Source organism: Elaeis guineensis, chromosome 5 (assembly GCF_000442705.2).
Source record: "Elaeis guineensis isolate ETL-2024a chromosome 5, EG11, whole genome shotgun sequence".
Classification (NCBI taxonomy): Eukaryota; Viridiplantae; Streptophyta; class Magnoliopsida; order Arecales; family Arecaceae; genus Elaeis; species Elaeis guineensis.
Window position 1 is genome coordinate 22,458,340 of NC_025997.2, and position 21,027 is coordinate 22,479,366.

The following is a 21,027-nucleotide window of genomic DNA, read 5'->3' on the forward strand; positions in this document are numbered from 1 at the left end:
CTATCTTATAGATGGTTTGGATATGTACAACATTTGATTGAGAGATGCACCAGTACGAAGGATTGATTTGGTATGTACAAAAGAAAAGCGGGATAGAAGCAGGCCAAAAATCACATGGGATAAATTAAGGACTTGATATCCCAACATCTCTCAAAAAGTATAGCTTTAAACCAAGCAAAATGGAGGAAAAGGATTCAGGTAGTTGACCCCAACTAGTTTAGGATTAAGGCCCCATTTGGAATGCTTTTGGAGAGCTAGAAAGTGCTTTTTGTCCCGCCAAAAAGCACTTTAGAGATATTTGGTGGTGTTTGGTAAAATAAAAAAAAAATGAAAATGCTTTCCGGTTCCCAAAAAGGTGAAAAATGTCTACGTGGAAGAAGCTCAATTTTTGAGCTTGTCTCCAAATGCTTGGCTTATGTAGAGAAGCTATTTTTGGTTTAATGAAATTTTTGTAGTGACCAAAATACCTATGCTCAAGGATTGTGTGTTGGTATCGGGACTTGTAGCGGTTTTCTGGTGGCGTAATTTGGTATGGTTTCATGCCAAACCCATACTGACATAGCAAACCCAGGGGAGGGTAAGGGAGAGGAAGAATGGGGGGGAGAGAGAGACAAGGAGGAAGGGAGGGAGAGGGAGGAGCAAGGTTTTTAAAATCATCCCGAATTGGGTGGTTCGGGACGTGTCGAACGGGACCGGCGGGGAACTCGGACGGTTCTGGCTTGAAAATCAGCACACGCACAGAGGGAGAAAGAGAGGAAAAGAGAGGAAGAGAGAGAGGAGGAGGAGAGGGAGAGAGGAGGATGCTGCGGAGGCCAGTGGTGGCCTGCTGCGGCCGTCGGAGAGCTGCGGAAGCCTCTAGGCTCGGTTCGCCTGATAAGATTGCTAAACGAGAGAGAGAGAGAGGGAGGAGTGACTCACCAAAGGGAGGACGGGACGGTGGAGGGGCTGTCGGAGGCTTCCCCGCGGCCGCCGTGGCCAACGGGCAGTGAAAACCGTGCGGATGGAGTCGTGGCCGCGGAACAGGGGTTGTTGCCTCTGTTCGTGCATTGGCCCTTTTTTGAAAACGGAGATGAACAGTGAAGCCGGCAAACTATTTGCCGGCTTCACTATTTAAGATATTTTTTTAAAAAAAATAAAAATAGTGAAGGCAATCGGATTGCCGGCTTCATTTTTTTGAATTTTTTTAAAAGAAGCAAAAACAGTGAAGTCGGCAAATGATTTACTGGCTTCACTTAAGTTTCAGTTAAAAAAAAAAACTCCTTCACGCCCGTAGCGCCATGTGCATGGACTGTACTGTCTGACGGCCACAGCAGCTAGCCGAAGGCCGTCCGGTGGCCCCTCTGACTCCTCCCTCCTTTGCTTTCTTTCTCCCTCTCTCTCTATTTCTCTCTTTTCCTCCTCCTGGTTCCCTTCATTTTCTTGTTTCGGTTCGCGCAGGTCCGGCATGGTACGGACCATACCGACCATACCGTCGGTTGGCCTGCACGGGCTCTGGTACCGAGTCCACAAACCTTGGGGAGGAGGATGGTTCGAGGAGTTTGATGGAGGACTGAGATGGATTTGGGGAGCTTGTAATTTCAGGTTGGGGGTGTGGCAGATAGCTACCTAAAATATTGTATATGTATTTTCTAGAATGTGCATATGCCATTCTGGTATTGCATTTGGATCACAGCGGCTTTGCGGGCTAGATTCTTCTTGTTGCTTCCTGTATTATTGAATGTGCATATCCCTTTTTTGCCATATGATCCCCCATGTGCTCCCTTTTCAGCTTTTGTTTCCACCTGAATTTATTATCAATGAGGGTACAGGGATGGTTTCTTCTTGGAGAAATTCCATAGCTGCTCATAGTTGGAATCTTAATACAATAAGCTGTGCCTTTCTAAATATTTTTTAATATAAAATTTATACTATTGAGAAATTCCAACTTAATATTTACTGCTTGATATCAACAATATTTACGCACTATTTGGTGTTCATTTCATCGTTCTTTTTCTTGGTCTTTTTCATGTTTTAATTAGGGAACCTATTCTTTCTTTGTTTTTTCTATTCTTTAGCCAGTTTAGATGTCATGCATTATTAGTTTGTAAATTCAGCATCCATTTGTAATAGAACTACATTCTAATTGCTTTTATTTGGCATTGTTAATTGTGACGATTTGCAGATCTACATCCTTCTTTACAAAGAGGTTGCTCTTGCTTTAAAAATCAACAGTGTATATAGTAAACAGAGACTACTTAATATTCACGAGAATGTGAAAGTTCTACGCTATCCAGATCATTTCTCAACCGGCGTTTATCTATGGTATGAAATCGTAGTCTAAGATGACTAAGCATATCTTGATGTTAATATTGTCTTATCTTCTTTGATAGATTCGATTTTGTAATGTTTTTAATAATTTATATTTATATTTAGGTCCCATCATGAAAAAATTGTGATTGTTGATAGTCGGATATGCTTCATTGGAGGACTTGATTTGTGCTTTGGTCGCTATGACAACTTCGAGCACAAAGTTGGTGATTTCCCACCTCTAATTTGGCCCGGAAAGGACTACTACAATCCTAGGTATTCTAATGTGAACCTTTTAAATAAGCTCACCGGTGTAAGACATGCAGTTGAAATTTGTCTAAAGAATTCGTAGGAAATGTAGATTATAAATCAATTTTTTGTCCATCATCTTGTAATGTCCTTTTACTAAATGTAAGGGAATCTGAACCAAATTCTTGGGAAGATACAATGAAAGATGAATTGGATCGTGGAAAATATCCTCGCATGCCTTGGCATGATGCCCATTGTGCACTTTGGGGTCCACCTTGTCGTGATGTAGCAAGACACTTTGTTCAACGCTGGAATTATGCAAAGGTTGGTTTACCTTGTGGTGGTTCTATTTGTGTTCGGTGTCATGGTTCTTTGAGACCTTTATGATTTTTTAGAGTAATATATTTTCTTTCCCAGAGAAATAAAGCTCCAAATGAGCAAGCAATTCCATTGCTGATGCCTCAACACCATATGGTCATTCCACATTACATGGGAAAAGGCAGAAAAATGGATGCACCAAATAAGCAAGAAGATATCAGCCTTAAAGACATAAAGAGGCAGGATTCCTTCTCCCGTTCATCATGTCAAGACATCCCATTGCTTTTACCTCAAGAACCTGATGGATCATCAATGGCTAGCAGTAATATAAAGGTTAATGGGTTAGACATAAATTGCAGCCTCGCAGGCAATCCAAGTATAACCAGTCAGAGCCAGCCCTTTTCTTTTAGGAAGACCAAAGTTGAGCATTCAGTCCAGGACATGCAGATGAAAGGTTTTGTGGATGATCTTGATTCCCCACAGCTTCAGAGGGAAACACATTTTGATGTGATGGCCCAGCCACCTTCTCAGAATTTGGATGAGTGGTGGGAAACACAGGAGCGAGGTGATCAAGTTGTCTCTGCTGATGAAGCTGGGCAAGTTGGTCCACGCACTGAATGTCGGTGTCAGGTTGGTATAACTCTAGTTCGTAATGATAGAGGCAATCCAGACTTAAACTTGATCCTTTCCTCCCTCTGATGGATTCAAATTTTACCATTTTACACATCAGATATGCACGCATGCACATGCACATGTTATCTACTAAGGTTTGCATAATCACTTTTCAAGTGTAGGTCATTAGAAGTGTTGGCCAATGGTCTGCTGGAACAAGCCAAACTGAAGAAAGCATTCACAATGCCTACTTTTCTGTTATTGAAAAAGCAGAGCACTTTGTATATATTGAGGTGAGGACTTTTCATTTATATACAGGTATTGGCTGTTAATTCTTATTCTAATTGCTCGACTATCCTTGTTTAAGAACTATGTGCTTAAGCTGCCTTGGTAAAATAATAAGTTTGAAGTCCTAGTGTAAATCCTTATCAAGTTTGTTTTGAAGCTCCAAATAGAATGATTTTCCAGATAAGTAATAAAAAGAAAGTTCTTTTGTTATTGTAGTGTCTCGCAACATAGGAATCATGAATACTTCAAGTCAAGGTTTGTCGTGCTGCTCGGCCGATAGTATGGCTCGATACGCCGGCAAACTGTTCCGCACCAGTCTTGAATTGACACGATAAAGAAAGCAAGGGAGAGGGAGAATTAGAAAGGGGAAAAGAGAGAGAGAAAGAGAGAGGTAGGAGGAAAGGAGAGGAGACGACAGAGACACTGGTGGTGGCTGCCGAAGAGCCGCAGAGGCCCTCGAAGGAGTGGGGAACTCTGAACCAAGAGAGGAAACGAGAGAGAGAGGGGGGGGGAGGGAGAAGAAGAGGGTAGGGATGCCGGCGGAGGTCGGCACTTACTGGCAGAGGGCCACGGAGGCCTGATTCCTCCTTTCCATCTTTTGTCGATCGAAATAGGTTTGCCGGCTTCATTGTTAGTCGGCAAAATAAAAAAAAAAATTAAAATAGAGGGTTTTGCCCTTGTTTCAATTGGCCAACTCTGGCCTCCACAGGCCTCGATAGGCCTTCGGCGGACTTTAGAGGCTTTATCTCCTTCTTCCCTTTCCTTCCTCTCTCTCTCTCTCTCTTCCTTCTTCTCCTCTCTTCCCCCTCCTTGCTGGCCCTCCAACGAGCACAGTGGCCTCCGGAGGGTCTTTCTCCCTCTCCCTTTCCTTCCTTTCTTTCCCTCTCTTTTTTCCTCTTCTTTCTTCCCCCTCTTGCCAGTGTTCCGAATTTCACATCGAAACCATACTAGCGGGCCACCGGTATGATTTGGCATGCCCTGAACCGCTTGGTTCGTGAGGGTTCAACGAACCTTGCTTCAAGTAGCATATCATGCCAATATTTGATACATATTTGGTACTAGTCTGGATATGGCTTGGGTGCATACCAGTATTATTTCTAAAGTAACCGGGTTTTCTGTCTATAACTCCATTTATATGCTGATTGATATAAAGATCCATCTTTTATATATATATATATATATATATATATATATATATATATATATATCCATGTCAATATCTCCTTTTTGTTGGAAATTTCCTCTCATAGCTCTCCTTAGTTGACCTGTTGGAGCTGCTAGCTAGTGAGCTACTCTTGCTCCTCCATGAGACCAACATCAGGTTTGAGCTCCTCGCTGCCACTGTTGCATGATTAAGGTCTTGATTATAGCTCAAACTCAATAATGATGACATACAGGAGCATGGGTATTTCACTTAGTAAAAGCTTCAAAAGTCAAACTTAGGAGAGACATGAGAGAAGATGTAGTAAATATTCCAATATGGCTGATGGAAAGTTAATTTGGGTCCTCTTTATGAACTTTCTAGGATAAACATGATATTAGTCTGCCCATATGTCAATAAAAATCTTCATACACAATTAATCTATAGAGGAAGGGGTATAAGCAAAAAAATCAATAAAAAATGCCTCTAGGTGCTTGATGGATTTGCTCAAGATGCTTCTCAATACCTCTAGCAAAGGGGGAGGTTTTTTTTTTTTTTTTCCTTCCAATTTTTGATGAATGTTACTGTATAAAAAATGGGTGATTACATTTGAGAGTTTGTGATGTAGTATCATTGTTTGGAGTTACCAAGTGTTGATGTTATTATGTGAAGTATGGACTATGCCACTGTGGTAAACCATAGCTTTTGACATTTATATTATGTATACACGCATCAAATGCACATGCGTATACATACATACATCTACACACATACACACGTATTGTGATATAGTCTGGTCATATCATATTCAATTTTTAGCTAGACTAGGTTACCATATGACTTGGAATAAGGTGAATGATGATGTCTTTTATGGTTTGTATGTACCTATGGTCCTACACTAACAAAATAATACACTATTATGATTGCTGTCCTACATGTGCCAGAACATCATATCTCACCTTCGTCAAAATGTGGCCACCAATGTAAGGGTACAACAACTAACTAAACTACATGAATAAGGTGAATGATGAGTCTATGTTGGTTTGTATGTACCTACACTGAAAAAATAATCCATTATTATCAGTGTTGTCCTAAATGTACCTGAATATCATCTTATCTGAGTCCTGGGTCAAAATCTGGCCAGAAATGAAACACACAACTAAACTACTTGAAACATGATTTCCACCATAGAGTACCTGATGAAGGAAAACATACTGGAAAGTATGATGAAGGCCTAAGGCTGGCTCTGTATATCCCTCCTCCCAAAAAAATTCATTGGGAAACACATTCTTGATTCTTCATCTAGGTGGCAAAACTTGACCCAAATCTGCCAATCAACCTTCAAGAAGCTTGGCTTAGGTAGGCCTTTTCATGACCAAAGATTCTGGGTTAACTCTTACTTTGGGCATTCAAACTGAATAAACTGATCAGTTCGGTCTCTTGGAGGAAAAATAAGGGCCAAGGCCCAACATTTAAGCCCCTGAAGTCAAGTCTGAGCCACTTAATTTTGTTAATTATATTATGAGAATAAGAATTCTATTATAGGAGGATAATTTTTTATTTGTTATTTATTTATTAACCTTCTTGCTTTTATAAAGGAAAATTATGATATTGACAAACATAATATCTATTTTAGTAGACTACTTTTTTAAAGAAAATATACCAAGCTGACCAAAACCCATCCTTATTTGCATTCAATCCAATCAAATCTAGATTGGGTTGAGCAGTTTTTTGACCCTACCTGAATTTGACCTGACTCGAACCTGTTGAATTGCCACACTAAAATTGTTGAACTTGCTTATCTTGGCCACATGAACAAATGTTTCCTTGTAATTAGGGGTGGTTGATATATGAGGTCAACTTGACTCGACCCACTAGAATGTTAGGAATGCCTGACTTGAAGCCAACCCACAGCTAACTTCCAAGGTGCAACCAACCCGCTAACCCATTTACGACCCAAGCCATTTAGTTTTTGGCTTTATACTTAAACGGATAGGGTGTGTTTTTATAGTTTTTGGACCATTTATGCTATAACTTATCTCTTCCTTTAATTCTAAGCCATTGGATCAATGTTCTAATGGCTCATATACATAATTTAGTATATATATAAATAGAATAAATATAAATATTATAATATATTATAACCCTCCTCTATGACCTGATGGGTTGAGAGGCCTTGGCCCAAACTGAACCCAACTTGTTGGCAAGTCAGGATTGGCTGACCCATATCCAACCTGTGGACCGGATGCATTGATTAAGGCAAGCTTGGATCTAGGTCAGGTTAGAAATTGCCACCCCTTGTCATAATCTAGTAATACCTATATAAGCCATGAGCCCCTAAATCCTCGTGTATATGCTTTAGAAATTTTGGGTAAGCATTTGGTAGTTGTGATACCTTCTCGAGGCTATTGTGCATTAGATGCAGGAGCCCACAAGGAACATGCTACAAGATAGAGAGTAGTCACTTGCTCTTAATAGTTGATCGTAAGGGGAAGAAACTTGTAACCAAGTTGTTACATCATGATGACCTTGAGAAGTAGAAAAGCAAACTTGGGTAAGTTTTTACTGCAAGCACTTACAGTTTGGTCATACATGCCTTGATCGCCTCATACATCCTTTGCTAATGGAAGACAAACAAGCTCTCTTCGCTAGGTAGAATAATATGCTAGGAAATGTTCAATAATCTGGTAGCCCCTATCATATATAGCTTTGCATAGTAATCATCACAATTAGTAGGTGAGAGATTTGTGCCATTAGTATGAATTTTAGATGGCATAACCTGTCATATGCAGCTAGTCTTACAAGGCTTACATGAATTCCGGCTAAAAGGTTAGAGCTGACTGCCATAATGACACAAGGTAGTGGCAAGGAACAGAAACCTAAAACTGAAATCTCTCAAGACAAAGAGGTTACATGAAGAAAAAAGGAATAAACAAATGGAAGGAAAAAAGAAAGCAACAAATAGTGATGTTGCTGTTCAATGGAGGCAATGAAAAAGAGAGTTGGAGATCAGGGGCTTATAAATAAAAATAAGAGATAACAGTTGCATTAAATAGTTGGATAGCATCTGATGTTGGGTGAATAGCTGCTGGTTGTGAACAGTCCAGTCAGAGTGTGTGCAGGCCAATTACAGAAGGGGGAAGAAATCTCTCAAAGGGGAGGAAGAAATAAAAAATAAAGGCATAGGAAACTAAGGTAATACCAACCACATCATGTTTGCCTTCAACTGAATGAAGGCTGGAGGGAAGAAAGAACTGGAAAAACAAAATTTGGGCCAAGTCTTGAATTGATGCCTGCAAATTCTCAAAGGACATTGAACAACCTACCTGTGCAATAAAAAAGTCGTGTTTGAGAAGAAAAAAGAAAAAGAAAAAGGAAAACCCTGCTTTGATAATGCAATGGAACATAGAAATATTAAGGAATATGTTATTTTCGGTGCAAATTCAATTTCCATTGCCCTTTTATGATATAAGGCCACATTCACTTAGGAGATGAGGATAACGGCTAAATCTAATATAGGCATAAAACTGATGACAATATTGATCATTCATGCCACATGCAATTGGACATGCTAGCAACCTATTATGCAGACTTGACTATAAATACTCTTAGGCTAAAAATATCTGATTTCATGTGCTTTGCATTATTTTTCTTGAAGCTGGACACTGATGATTTATAACATTATTATTTTTTATGTTGCCAAGAAACATTTAATGTGAGGCATAGTTACCAAAGATGTATTTCTCTAACAATGATGCTGCATTTGGTCCAGCTTATGGGATGTAATCAAATAGAAATTCCAATGTTTGGTTTGCACAACTAATAAATCATGTTTGCTTTAGGATCACCATTCCCTGAAATAGAGGAATTGAAATTGCACTCTGAAAATGGGAGGAATCATCATTCTCATTAGTATAACAATGTGTATGAACCAAGCAGTAGTATTTATGGCATAAACTATTTGGTTGACTTTTGAATTTAAAGAGATTTTGTTAAGTCCATAGCCCCCGGCACCCCCCCCCCACACATATATATATATTAGGGCCTGAAAAATATGATCTGATCCATTAACCCGACCCATGTTTGACCCGCCATAAATAGGTTTGGATTTAGACTAAATGGATTTGGGTCATAAATAGGTCGATCTATTTAACTTGTTTAATATTTGGGTCGGATTTAGGCTTTAAATATCTGATCCATTTAACCTGTTTAATATTCTGGTTGCGTTGAGTTAGATAACCCATTTAACCGGTTTAAAACCTATTTAACATGTTTCTGATCTATTTAATCTGTTTATCCGTTTAAGACATGTTTAACTTGTTTAAAATCTACTTAACCTATTTTTGATCCATTTAATCCGATCTGTTTAATACGTTTAACCCGTTTAATCTAATTTAACATGTTAATAAATGGGTTAAACGGGTTGAATCGGGTTATCCGTTTAATTAATGGGTTGGATTCAGGTTTGAATTTTTGACCTGTTTAATAAATAGGTCGGATTTGGGTTGATGAGTTTTTGACCCAATCCGCATTGACCTGATCAGTATATGACCCGATCCGATCTAATTGCCACCCCTAATGTATATGTATATGTATGTATACAATGGAAGGCATGGTTTTTCATACCGGCCCAAACCGGCCGGTACATCCCATACTGTACCGTACCAGTGGAGAACCGGTCCGGTTCAGGTCAATTTTTCGAAAAATGATCTGAACCGGACCGAACCAACTGGTTCGGTATGGTATTGGCCCGAACCGCATGATACCGGATGGTTTGATCCGGTACGGTATCGGTTCAGTCCGATTCGGTTTGATTTTTTTTTTTTTTTGCCATTGGATGGGATTTTTTTTGATTTTTTATTATTGGTGCGGTACGGTATGGTATGGTACGGTATCATATCGATCGGCAATCGGCATGGGTTCCGGTACTGAGTCTGCGAACCTTGATGGAAGGTCTCCAATTAAATTATAATGGTTGTTTAAAATTTGCTAAATTAAATAGTAGAAGGGAAATTTCAATCCTTTTCCATGTATTCCTTCAATCTGTGCTGAAATAATGGAACAGGAATGGAGATTCCAATTCTCTATCTTCAATTTCCATTTCATTTGATTTCTATTTTGATTCTTTTCAATTCCTAAGAACCAAACATAGCATAACACTTTGGATTCAGATACACAAAATGGGGAAAAATGCAGAGAATGAGAATGGAAATAGTTTCCATATTTTTAAGCACGTCCTATTTCTTTTTTCTTGCATTAGGATCTTTTAAACCACTATTTTTGACTTCCCACTGATGTTCTGTTTCTTGCATCCATGTCTCATTCCATTACCTACTCTTTGGGGTTAGCTTCTTGCAGACTAATCTTTGGTATGAGCCTTCCCACAATGTGATCACATTTGTCAAAATGTTAGGTATCATAGAAATATTTCTTGTTTTAGAAGCATTTGTTTGATCATTAAAATGTATTTGATTAGGATAGTTTCTCAAATGATCTTAACACGTAAACAATCCTGTAATATTATGCAATTTTTGTTATGTTATTACACACACACACACTTTGTCTCTCTATCAATCCATCTATCTCTTTGGATCCCTCACCCTCATGCACGCATAAGGATTTCATTTTTTTATTTATATTTAAGTCTGACTTTTTGTTATCTCCATTGGCACTTTTTCAGAATCAATTTTTTATATCAAGTCTTTCGGGAGATGATACAATAAGGAACCGTGTTTTAGAAGCATTGTACAGGCGAATTATGCGGGCAGAGAAAGAAAAGAGGTGTTTTCGAGTTATTATAATCATACCATTGTTACCTGGATTCCAGGTGCCATGCCTTGAACTATTCATCTTTGACTTGTTTCTTTTCTTTTTTATTAGTTGTTTTCTGAACATTTTTGTGATAGGGCGGCATTGATGATGCTGGTGCTGCATCTGTAAGGGCAATAATGCATTGGCAATACCGAACTATTTGCAGAGGGCCAAATTCAATATTGCAAAATCTTTATGATATAATGGGTCCTAAGGCACATGATTATATATCTTTCTACGGTCTTCGAGCTTATGGTAGACTTTATGATGGAGGCCCTCTAGTTACCAATCAGGTGAGTCTCCTTGCACTTACAATATATGTTATTTAATGTAGTCTTGATTTTTCAAGTTACAGATAAAAAAATAAATTGACCTCTCTTGTAGACTTAAAGAACATATCCTATTTGGTCCATAAATTTTATCAAAGCTTCATGTAACACATACACTTAGTCTTAGCTTGCCAAATCGACATGAACCACCAATTCAGGGCGTATTGACCTAAACTGGTGTATGCTTGATCGGTTTGGCCTCTTGATTCGGGATCTGGTAAGAATTGGCTCAAACTGCTATGAACTGAATGGAACCTGTTTCTGCTCAATGTCGAGCAGTCCCGGTAAATTCAAGCCATTCCTAACCAAAAAGGGAGGTCATAGGATGCCATTCTCCTCTCTTTTCTTCAAAAGTTACAAAGCAATGGGTGCATAGGAAAAAATTATATACTCTACCACAAGATTAGGTTTATGTAAAAATTTGAAATTCTTTCCCTAGTTAAAAGGCATTGGAAGGGAGATGTTCTTGATCATAATCAGTTTCCATATGTATAAAGCGCGACAAAGGCTAGGACACCTAGATTTCATATAGGTCTTTGTGAAAGAGGTTCTATTCAGTTCCTCCAGAAGGGGAACTATTGAATACACAGCATATGAAAGGCAATACCATTCGCGAATGTTTTGGTCAGGTCATACCAAGCCACATTGGGGCAGATTGGCACCACTCCATCCTTGGGTTTGAGTATATGGTGAGGGTCGGGGAAGAAGGAAAGAGATGAAAAGAGAGGGGGAGGAAGGAAGGGAGGGAGAGGGAGAGAGGGCAAGAGAGGGAGAGGACTTTTGAGCCCCCTCACCTCTGGCTATAGCGTAATAAGGGCCCCCCTCTCTTTCTCTCTTTTGTTATGCCGTGGCCTGAGGAAAGGGGCTTCAAAGCCCTCTCTTTCTCTCTCTCTCTCTCGCTCTCCCTCTCTCCACAACACTCTCCCTCTCCCATCCCCCCCTCTCTCTCTCTTCTTCTCTTTCCTTCTCTCTCCCTTCCCTTCTCTACCTCCTCTTTGTTGGTACACCATAAGTCAGCATGACACATTACCATTCCGTACCGTACCTATAGGCAATCGATATCGATCTCGATGCTGATTTCACTAGTCTTGAATCACAATATTTAATATTTGAATAAAAATCATGCCCATCATTAATAACTTTTTTCATATTATATGACATGCCTATAAATAAAACAATTGACCACCACGTAAGCTTTGTGCTACTTAATTGAGCCGTCAACAAATAAAAACACTTTCCATGATAGTGATTAAAGAAGGTAAGTTCTCACATGAGAGTCAAATGAACAAAATGCACCTTAACCATAATCTTTTGTCATTTAGGAACTTTGTAATCCTCCTATGATATTTTAACTCTTTATGGCAAAAGTGGTTGCATAGACAAAATGAAAGCTTAAAAAAACCCTAAGACTGTTTGGTTGGACTAATGCCTCTCTATTAGATGCTGATTGTGAATCAACTAGTGATAATTAGGGAGATATAGAGAGGTGCAACCATAAGCCAAGGAGCAAGGCAATAACATGACCCTATTAGGATAATGTAGCATGTGTACTATGAAAGGAAGGCAAAAGTAGAGTTAAAAGTAAGGGAAGGATGACACAAGTCAAAAGCAAGAGTTCGAGGAGGAATGGTTAAGAGAAGGATGTAGATGACAAAAATTAGGGATACAATGATATGCATCTATGTACCGAGTTACAATTTTGTGTTTAATAATTATAGTTGTATCCATCAAGCAATCATAGTCATGGTTCACTGAACCATCTCGAATCGGATGGTTAGGCGTTCCGAATCGTACCAACCATAAAACAAGATGGTTCGATGTTTCAAATCAGAACATTGGATAGGAAGAGGGAAAGAGAGGAAAAGAGAGGAGGGGAGGGAAAGAGGGGATGATGCCATCGGAGGGTCGCTGAGCCTTCGCAGTTTCGTGTCGCCCGATAGAGTGTTTAATCGATAGAGAGAGGAAAAGCGAGAGTATCGGAGGAAGGCATAGCTGACGGAAAGACCGTCAGAGGGTGTCGGATGGCTGTCGTGGCCATCGAGCAATGGAAAAGGTGCAGGTGGAGCTGCAGCTGTGAACAGGGATGACCACCTCTGTTCATCATGTTTTTTAAAAATGATGATGAATTGTGAAGCCGACAATGGGTTTGTTGGCTTCATTATTACAGAATTTTTTTAAAAAAATTGGAGAAATAGTGAAGCTGGCAATGGATGTGCCGGCTTCACTGTGATCAAGGTTTTTTTAAAAAATCCCATGCCACGGGCCATGATTTCATCGTTCGACGACCACGGCAGTCAGCTGGAGGTCCTCCAGAGACTTCTTTGCCGCCTCCCCTCCCTCCTTCCTCTCCCTCTCTCTCTTAGTCACGATTTGGCGGAGAAGCGGAGGCCTTGGAGGCCCTCCAAGCACGCCTGCAGCCCGCCTGTAGCCACTGTCGGCATCTCCTTCGGTTACCATCTTCCTTTCCCTTTCTCCCTCCCCCTCTCCTCTCTCTCTTTTCCTTCTCAATTTCTTTCTTCACTTTTATATCGTTCGCATTGGTCTGGTCCGGTATGGATCCGTATGATTTGTACTGCCGGCCGGCTGGCCAGCATGGATCCCAATACCGGTTCCGTGGGCCTTGAATCATATAGTCTCTCGAGACTGATATAAAATAAGATAACATTAAAACATCCTTAAAATCATATTTAAATATCCATAAAACCTAAAATAATATTTAAAACAAAAAAAAAAGAAAAAAGACAAAAAAAAATATTAAATTGGTATGGAACATGTTCACATCTATGTACGAGGTGTTATATGGTTCAACTCGATACCATACTGTGCAAGTACTTGACTAGTACAATCCCCAACACCAAGATTGCAGACCTTGTTCCTTATAATGCCATTTTGATCTTTGATTTTTTATAGAAGATAATTTTAAGAAGTTCATAAAAAATTCTAATAAATAATCGTGAAGTTTCCAGAGATGCTTCCATACATGTCCATTTAGGTGATTTTCACCCATTTGTTTTGCGAAACATTTACATCAATGCGTGCCTTTTGAGTTCTATACAAGATGTTGTGTGGGGTCAAAGTAGCAGTTGGAAAGGTACTGATTGGAGCCTTTCTAGTGCATGCAGGCTATTTTCATCTATATGTGTACTTTTAACACCACTAATATATTATTCTATTCTGCTGCGGCTTATAGCTGAGAATATCCATCCTACCGTGCATATGCATGCTAGTGTGGACATGAGTAGACATGCTTGTATGGATATTTATCTGCACACAATCATGGGAGACTCTGCCCTTTCAATCATGTGCATTGAGCTGAGATTGGGAGTAATTGGTGTTGTACCATTTTATTTATATTTCTCTCTCTTATATGAAACTCTTTATATGGGCATACTTGATAATGTTTAAAAATGATATTGTTTGCATATTTGCTGTGAAAGATAAAGCCTATTGTTTACATAATTGCTGTGAAAGATACAGCCATAATGAATTGCAAAATCTGAGGTATGATGTCTTGTTTTTATTTGAGTTATATTGTGCTACTAGGTTTTTGGTAATGGATTTTGTTTTCCTCTCAGGTATATGTTCACAGCAAATTGATGATTGTTGATGATCGTATAACATTGATCGGTTCAGCTAATATAAATGATAGAAGTTTGCTAGGATCCAGGGACTCTGAGGTACGGTTCTATTATTTTAGTCCAAATCAAAATGTATTCACTTATACAAACATGTGTATATGAATGGATGGATGGATGTTTGCAGGCATGCATGCTTGAAGATAAATTCATATATGTATGATTTTGTATCTATGAACTGTACCATAGACCTCTTGTGTTTTCTTTTGTGGGTCAACCATATTGTTTTTGGTTTAGTAAATGGGCAACACCACAGTTCTCTCTGTCTGTCTTTCGTATTTCCATTGTATGGAAGAAAAGGTATGTTATGTTTGATATCGAGTATATCATTTGCCACAAATGATACTTATTCCGAGACATTTTACATCAAGAGTTGCTAGAAGTTCATGTCTGTAGTAATTTTCAGTTACACTTTTCTATACAATCTAGTTTAAATGGATTAGTTTATTATGTTTCTGCAATGCTATCAACTTTCTCATTGCTTTTCTCACATCACTTGGATTTGTGCGTCCCATTTTTTGTTTGCTCAGATTGGTGTTCTTATTGAAGATAAAGAATTTGTTGCTTCTTATATGAATGGAAAGCCATGGAAAGCTGGAAAATTTTCTCTTAGCTTGCGCCTGTCTTTATGGTCAGAACACCTTGGTCTTCATGCTGAAGAGGTTTGTTTCCAAATCCAAATACTTCTACTTGCTCTAACTGCCGCGCCCCCACTCCTCTCTCTCTCTCTCTCTCTCTCTCTCACACACACACACACACACATATAGAGAGAGAGAGAGAAAGAGAATACATATAATAAATGACTTATTCCAAAATTGAATTCTTTTGGTTATTATGAACCATTTTCTCACATAATTGTCAGGTTATATGGCGACGTTTCCATGTCTTTATTGAGCCGATTAAATATCTGTTTGTTGATTAAGCATTCTCTTTTATACAGAAAAAGAAAATTAGATTTGCTACTAGGAAAGTTGGAACTTCGACTGGAAAGTGTAGAGAACTAGTTGATACAATGGCATGTAGGAAAATTAAGATTGCTTGAAGAAACTAAATGAAAAGGTTGTAAATCTAAGGATGTTGGGGATGGTTATAAACTATTATGTGTAGATCAAGATAATCATGGAAATAGAGTGGCATAATTATGAATAGAGAAATAAAAAGTAAAATTGTAGATGGGAATAGATTAAATAGCTATCAAATTAGTTCTAGATGGGGAGAATATAAGTGATAGATCAAAAGATGTTAAACTAGTTTCAAAAGAGGATATCATGATGTAGTTAGTGTTTATGCACCACAAGTAACTTGAGAGAGAGGACTAATATATAGGTTATTCATGCAAAGTATTCCTAAAGAGAAATGATACTTAAAGGTGGTGAGCGGTGACTTACATGGGCATGTAGGCTAGAGCAGTATGGGATATTGCACTGTACATGGTAGATTTGGTTTAGGAGTAGAGATTTGATAGGCAATTTGATTCTTGACTTTGCGATAGCTTATGACATAGCAGTTGCAAACCCATATCTTAGGAAGAGAGATAAGTATTTAATAACCTTTATGAGTAAAATGAATTTGTCACAAATAGATAACTTATTCACTAAGAGAAAGATCAATATGCAAGGATCATATGGTGCTTCCTAGAGAGTGTTTAACTACATAATGTAGGTTACTAGTCTTATATTATTAGAGGAGGAAAATTGGAATTTAAGGACTAAACTGAATAAAATGTGAGATCAAATGACCAACCGTATTAAGAGGGTAGCTAAAGATGTCCTAGGAAAGTCAAAGGGGATGAGATACACACAAAGAAACATGATGATGGGATTAATAGGTACAACAGGTAATTAAAATAAAATAGTTTTATTTTAAACAATGGCCGAAAATAGTTATCATGGATTTCATAAGCTAAGCAGGCTAAGAAAGATGCAAAAAGGCTAGTAAGTCTAAATATGTAGCATATATTATTTATATGATAATTTGGTTTCAGAAAAGGTAAGAATGAAATTTGTAAAATAGGTAAAGCTAGAGAGAGGAAATCTAAAAATGAAAATTGAGTTAGATGCATTAAGTTTGGGATTCAGGTAACGAACCCCAAACTAAAGCTTAGTTGAGTTGAGTTCTATACATTAAAAGTGAGGATAATAGGATATTATGGAAAGATAAAAGAAGATGAAAATAATATTCTGAAACTTCATTAAATGATGATTTTACTAAAGAAATCTTCATTAAAGTACTTGGTGAGGAGTCAAAGATCTATTTGTACAACATAAAGGCCAAGTGGAGATTGTTTCGAAAAGAATGCAAGCGAGCATTTGGACCAAATGAATACCTAGTGAGGTTTGGATTATCATGGAAGATATTGGGCTAAATTAGCTTACAAACTTATCTAATTTTTTTTAAAAAAACCAAGAAAATATTAGATGATTGGACAACAAGTATTTTAATACCATTTTATGTCATGCGTAAAATTGTTCTTTATCAAAGAGCTAAACTTATGAGACACTATGGAGTTAGTAAATAGTAATTGAACAAAGATAAAAATAGTAAGTGTTTCAGAAAACAAGTTTGGATTTATAGATGAAAAATCAACAATAGAGGCTGTCCTTTTACTTAAACAATTGATAGGAAAAATATGGAGAAAAAGAAGTATATATTTGATCTTTCTTCACTTAGAAAAAAACTTATTATAGGTATCAAAGAAAGGTAATTTGGTGGGTTTTAGGAAGGAAGAGTTTACATAAAGTTAAGCTAACATAGTTGAGGGCATGCATGCAGGGGCATTGACAAGTATTAGGAGTTGCTAATACAGTAAGCATATTTCTAGCTACTATGGACTTGTATCAAGGATCAACAGTAAGTCCATAGTTTCTGCACTAATATGGATAAACTTACTGTTAATATTCAAGATGTGATATGTTATTGGCAAATGATGTGGTATTAATTGATGAAAAGAGAATTAGATTAGTACTAAACTGGGCTTATGAAAGAAAAGTTTAGAGGATAGGGGCTTAAAATTAGTTGAACAAAGAGTATATGGAATGTTACTTGAGTGAGAATGCAAACAAAGATGAGATACTGATTAAGATTGTTATTGAGGATCTATTGTACAAGATAATAGGAAGATAGATGAAGATGTATAATAGAATTAGATATAGTTCACTAAGTCGATAGGTGCATCTTGAATATTACATGATAGATGCATACATTGGAGATTTAAAGAAAATTTTTTAGAACAACAAGGCTTGCCATGTTCCATGGCTTTTAGAGTGCTAGGCAATAGGGAAAGTACATGAAAACAAGTTGAGTGTAGCAGAAATAAGAATGTTAAAAATGCATTTGTGGTCAAATTAGAAAAGATAAAGTAAGAAATGGATATATTAAAGAAGTTACAGCAGTTGACGAATTAAGGACAAAGTGATGGACAATTGATTGAGATGATATGGACATGTATAACGGAGAGTTGAGAAGGTTCCAGTAAGAAGAGGTGTTTTCATTGGTGTTGGAGGTTACAAGAAAAAGGAAAAGACCTAGGTAACATGGATGGAGATTGTTAGGAAGGATTATTGGAAGTGGGATAGTATCACATTTGATAGGCAAGGAAACTAAGGTGGCCTTAAATACACATGAGCCTATCCTCCAATCAACTTAAGCTTTTGGATTTGATTCCCAGCAAGGATATGGAGAATCTTGGAGTAACATCAGAGGTGACCCTAAAGAGGAAAATTTGGTGAATATGGATCGATGTAGCCGATGTCAAATAGTTGGACAAAGGCTAGATGGTTTGCTTATGATCAAAGATTCTTCAATATCCTATTTGGAGCTCTTATTGTTTTTGCCATGTGAATTGATAGATGTAAATTATGAACATTCCTGCTTAAGCCAGTTCAAGTTTTAATTTTCACTACAGATTTCCATTTTTTATGTATCACTGGTTTACTTCTTCGAGATTTCTGGTGCAAAGATTTTACATGTTACTTTCTTATTTCACTTTTAGAATAGATTTTTTTTTTTTTTTGCTTGTCAGGTTTTTGCTGCACTTTTGCCATCGCTAAAAGCTAATTCATTTTACTTGACCAGATGCAGCATGAGTGATCATGCATATGTTCTTTTAACCTCCTCTGTCTTCCATGTGTTGATGTTACTGATACTCTCTATTTTTCTTTTGCATCATCTCCAGTATCAGATTTCTTTTCTGTAGCTTTCTTTTGTCAGAGTTCTATCTTTCCTATGTTTGTCACCTTGTCTTCTTTATAATGTTCAATTCTTTGAGAATGAGGTGGGCAAAAAAAAATGATGTTACTCTTTTGTTAATAGTAGAATGACTTTTTTTGGTAGTTATTGTGATATATGTATTTCAAGACAAATTCAACTGCACCTTTTAAGGAAATGCAAATTATGATGCAGCATTTTGTCATATAAGTTTATTCAAAATTTCTCGTATTCAACAGATTTTCTTTAAGTTCTTGCAGATCAGTTTGATTCGTGATCCCGTGCATGATGCAACCTACAGAGATATCTGGATGGCTACTGCAAAGGTGAAGTAAAAAGGCATTGAAAAATTATTCTTTTAGTAACCAAAAAAATACATGGTTGTTATTTTTCAATCCTTGAAAACCTTAATTATCTTGGTTTTTTCACTGGGGAGTTCTCTTGCATGGAGATTTGGTTAGATTGTCTCTTGTCATGTCAGCAGATGGAAAGAAACTTGTTCAGGACCCATCCACAGAACCCATGTTCGTATAATCATATCATATTATTTTCCCCTCAAACTTGGTCTCCAGCTTAATGTTATCATAATAGAGGACTGTTCAGCATATTAACTAGCTCTTGATGCACGGGATCACATTATGGAATGGACAAACTTTTCAAACAGCTATATAGTTGGTCAAAGCTTGATGTTGCATGTTATATTGTTTTGTTGCTTCATGTTCGTCCCACATGCTTGCTTCATTTTGATGTTAATTATATCCAGCCAATTATCATTTGCAAAAACTTCCCTGATGGTATCCTGATTTCATTTGATGAGTGGGGTTGTGGATTTGAAAGGCTAAAAGATCCTGCTGCATTTGGGCTGTGACCCCCAGCTGGCTTGAATGGGCTACAGCCCCTCTCTGACTCCCCCCAGGAAAACAGGGAATATAGAAGAAATGAAACATTGCGAATCTCAAAATATTGGCATAGAACAATAAAAGATATGCAAAGCAACCGGTGGCAATAATGAACGGCTACCATCCTCAAGTATCATATATGTGTAGCAGTTGCTACAGATGTAGATGAGCTTCCTTCTCTTCTCCCACGGACCTTTAGATGTCTAGGGTGTTTTTAGATTTATCATACAAATTTCCTAAGATGTTTAGGATTAAAGGTTTCTGTTCTAACAATTAAAGCACTTGATGTCGAACAAGTTATGTTGTAATAGTACATATTCCAGTGTGTTATCTGTGATTATGAATTCATATGCCATCATTGCCAAGTTTGTTGCTTGGTTCTTTATGCCATCCATTATAAGGTAATTGTGTTTCTTGGGCAGACCAATACTATGATCTACCAGGATGTCTTTTCGTGTGTTCCCAATGATCTCATCCATTCCAGGTATATATGATGACAGTTAACACCATTTTTGTCTGGTTAACTGCCCGTTAGTTTCATACATGCTTCTTAAACAATTTCAAATTTGTGCAGAGCTGCATTCCGACAAAGCACTGCATACTGGAAGGAGAAACTGGGGCATACTACCGCTGATTTAGGGATTTCTCCTGAGAAGCTGGAGTCCTATCAGAATGGTGATATCAAAGATACAGATCCTATGGAGAGATTACAGTCAGTGAGGGGCCACCTTGTTTCTTTTCCCCTGGATTTCATGTGCAATGAGGATTTGAGGCCAGTTTTCAATGAAAGTGAGTTTTATGCATCTCCTCAAGTTTTTCATTAGGCTTCATCTGATTCATTGACTGTATTCCCCTGTAACATTCAATGTTTTATTCACTATAATTGCGGTGGCTTTGTGGCTTGTACATGTATTTGAGACTGAAGAAAGTATAAAAGGAGGGACGCTGCAAAAATAAGTTGTAGCTCAAAATGAAATGTATGTGCTGAAATGGCTTCATGATTCGTTGATTCGTTATAAAATAAAAGATACTTCATCCTGCCCTCTTTGTGCATTCTTTTATGTGTATGAGCTTTGTGGGTTCCTTGTAAATCTGTTTTGCCAATGAAGTGACATGTCTATGAAATACTGTTAGTTAAGATAATGGTTGGTTTCTGTTCTTTACTATATTAAAGCATTTTACATTTGATCCTTTGTACATGAGATTATCGCTTACCTCTTTGTCACGCCTCAAATTCGGACATAACACGGCAA

General features: G+C 37.8%; 1 protein-coding gene across 2 annotated transcripts in view; it reads left to right on the top strand.

The window, feature by feature from the left end:
• The window catches only part of LOC105045139 (phospholipase D zeta 1), a 32,525-nt gene extending 11,698 nt beyond the window's left edge, over positions 1 to 20,827 (top strand). The window contains exons 9-20 of one of the 2 annotated variants that reach the window (XM_010923298.4): positions 2,162 to 2,301; positions 2,413 to 2,562; positions 2,703 to 2,859; positions 2,953 to 3,483; positions 3,648 to 3,758; positions 10,575 to 10,721; positions 10,801 to 10,998; positions 14,610 to 14,711; positions 15,200 to 15,331; positions 19,136 to 19,201; positions 20,197 to 20,258; positions 20,349 to 20,827. In XM_010923298.4, the coding sequence (XP_010921600.1) occupies positions 2,162 to 2,301; positions 2,413 to 2,562; positions 2,703 to 2,859; positions 2,953 to 3,483; positions 3,648 to 3,758; positions 10,575 to 10,721; positions 10,801 to 10,998; positions 14,610 to 14,711; positions 15,200 to 15,331; positions 19,136 to 19,201; positions 20,197 to 20,258; positions 20,349 to 20,598 (2,046 nt within the window). In that variant the 3' untranslated portion in view covers positions 20,599 to 20,827. The remainder of the gene's footprint in view (positions 1 to 2,161; positions 2,302 to 2,412; positions 2,563 to 2,702; positions 2,860 to 2,952; positions 3,484 to 3,647; positions 3,759 to 10,574; positions 10,722 to 10,800; positions 10,999 to 14,609; positions 14,712 to 15,199; positions 15,332 to 19,135; positions 19,202 to 20,196; positions 20,259 to 20,348) is intronic. The other variant, XM_073257701.1, reaches the window with a different exon arrangement.
• Positions 20,828 to 21,027: the final 200 nt, after the last annotated feature.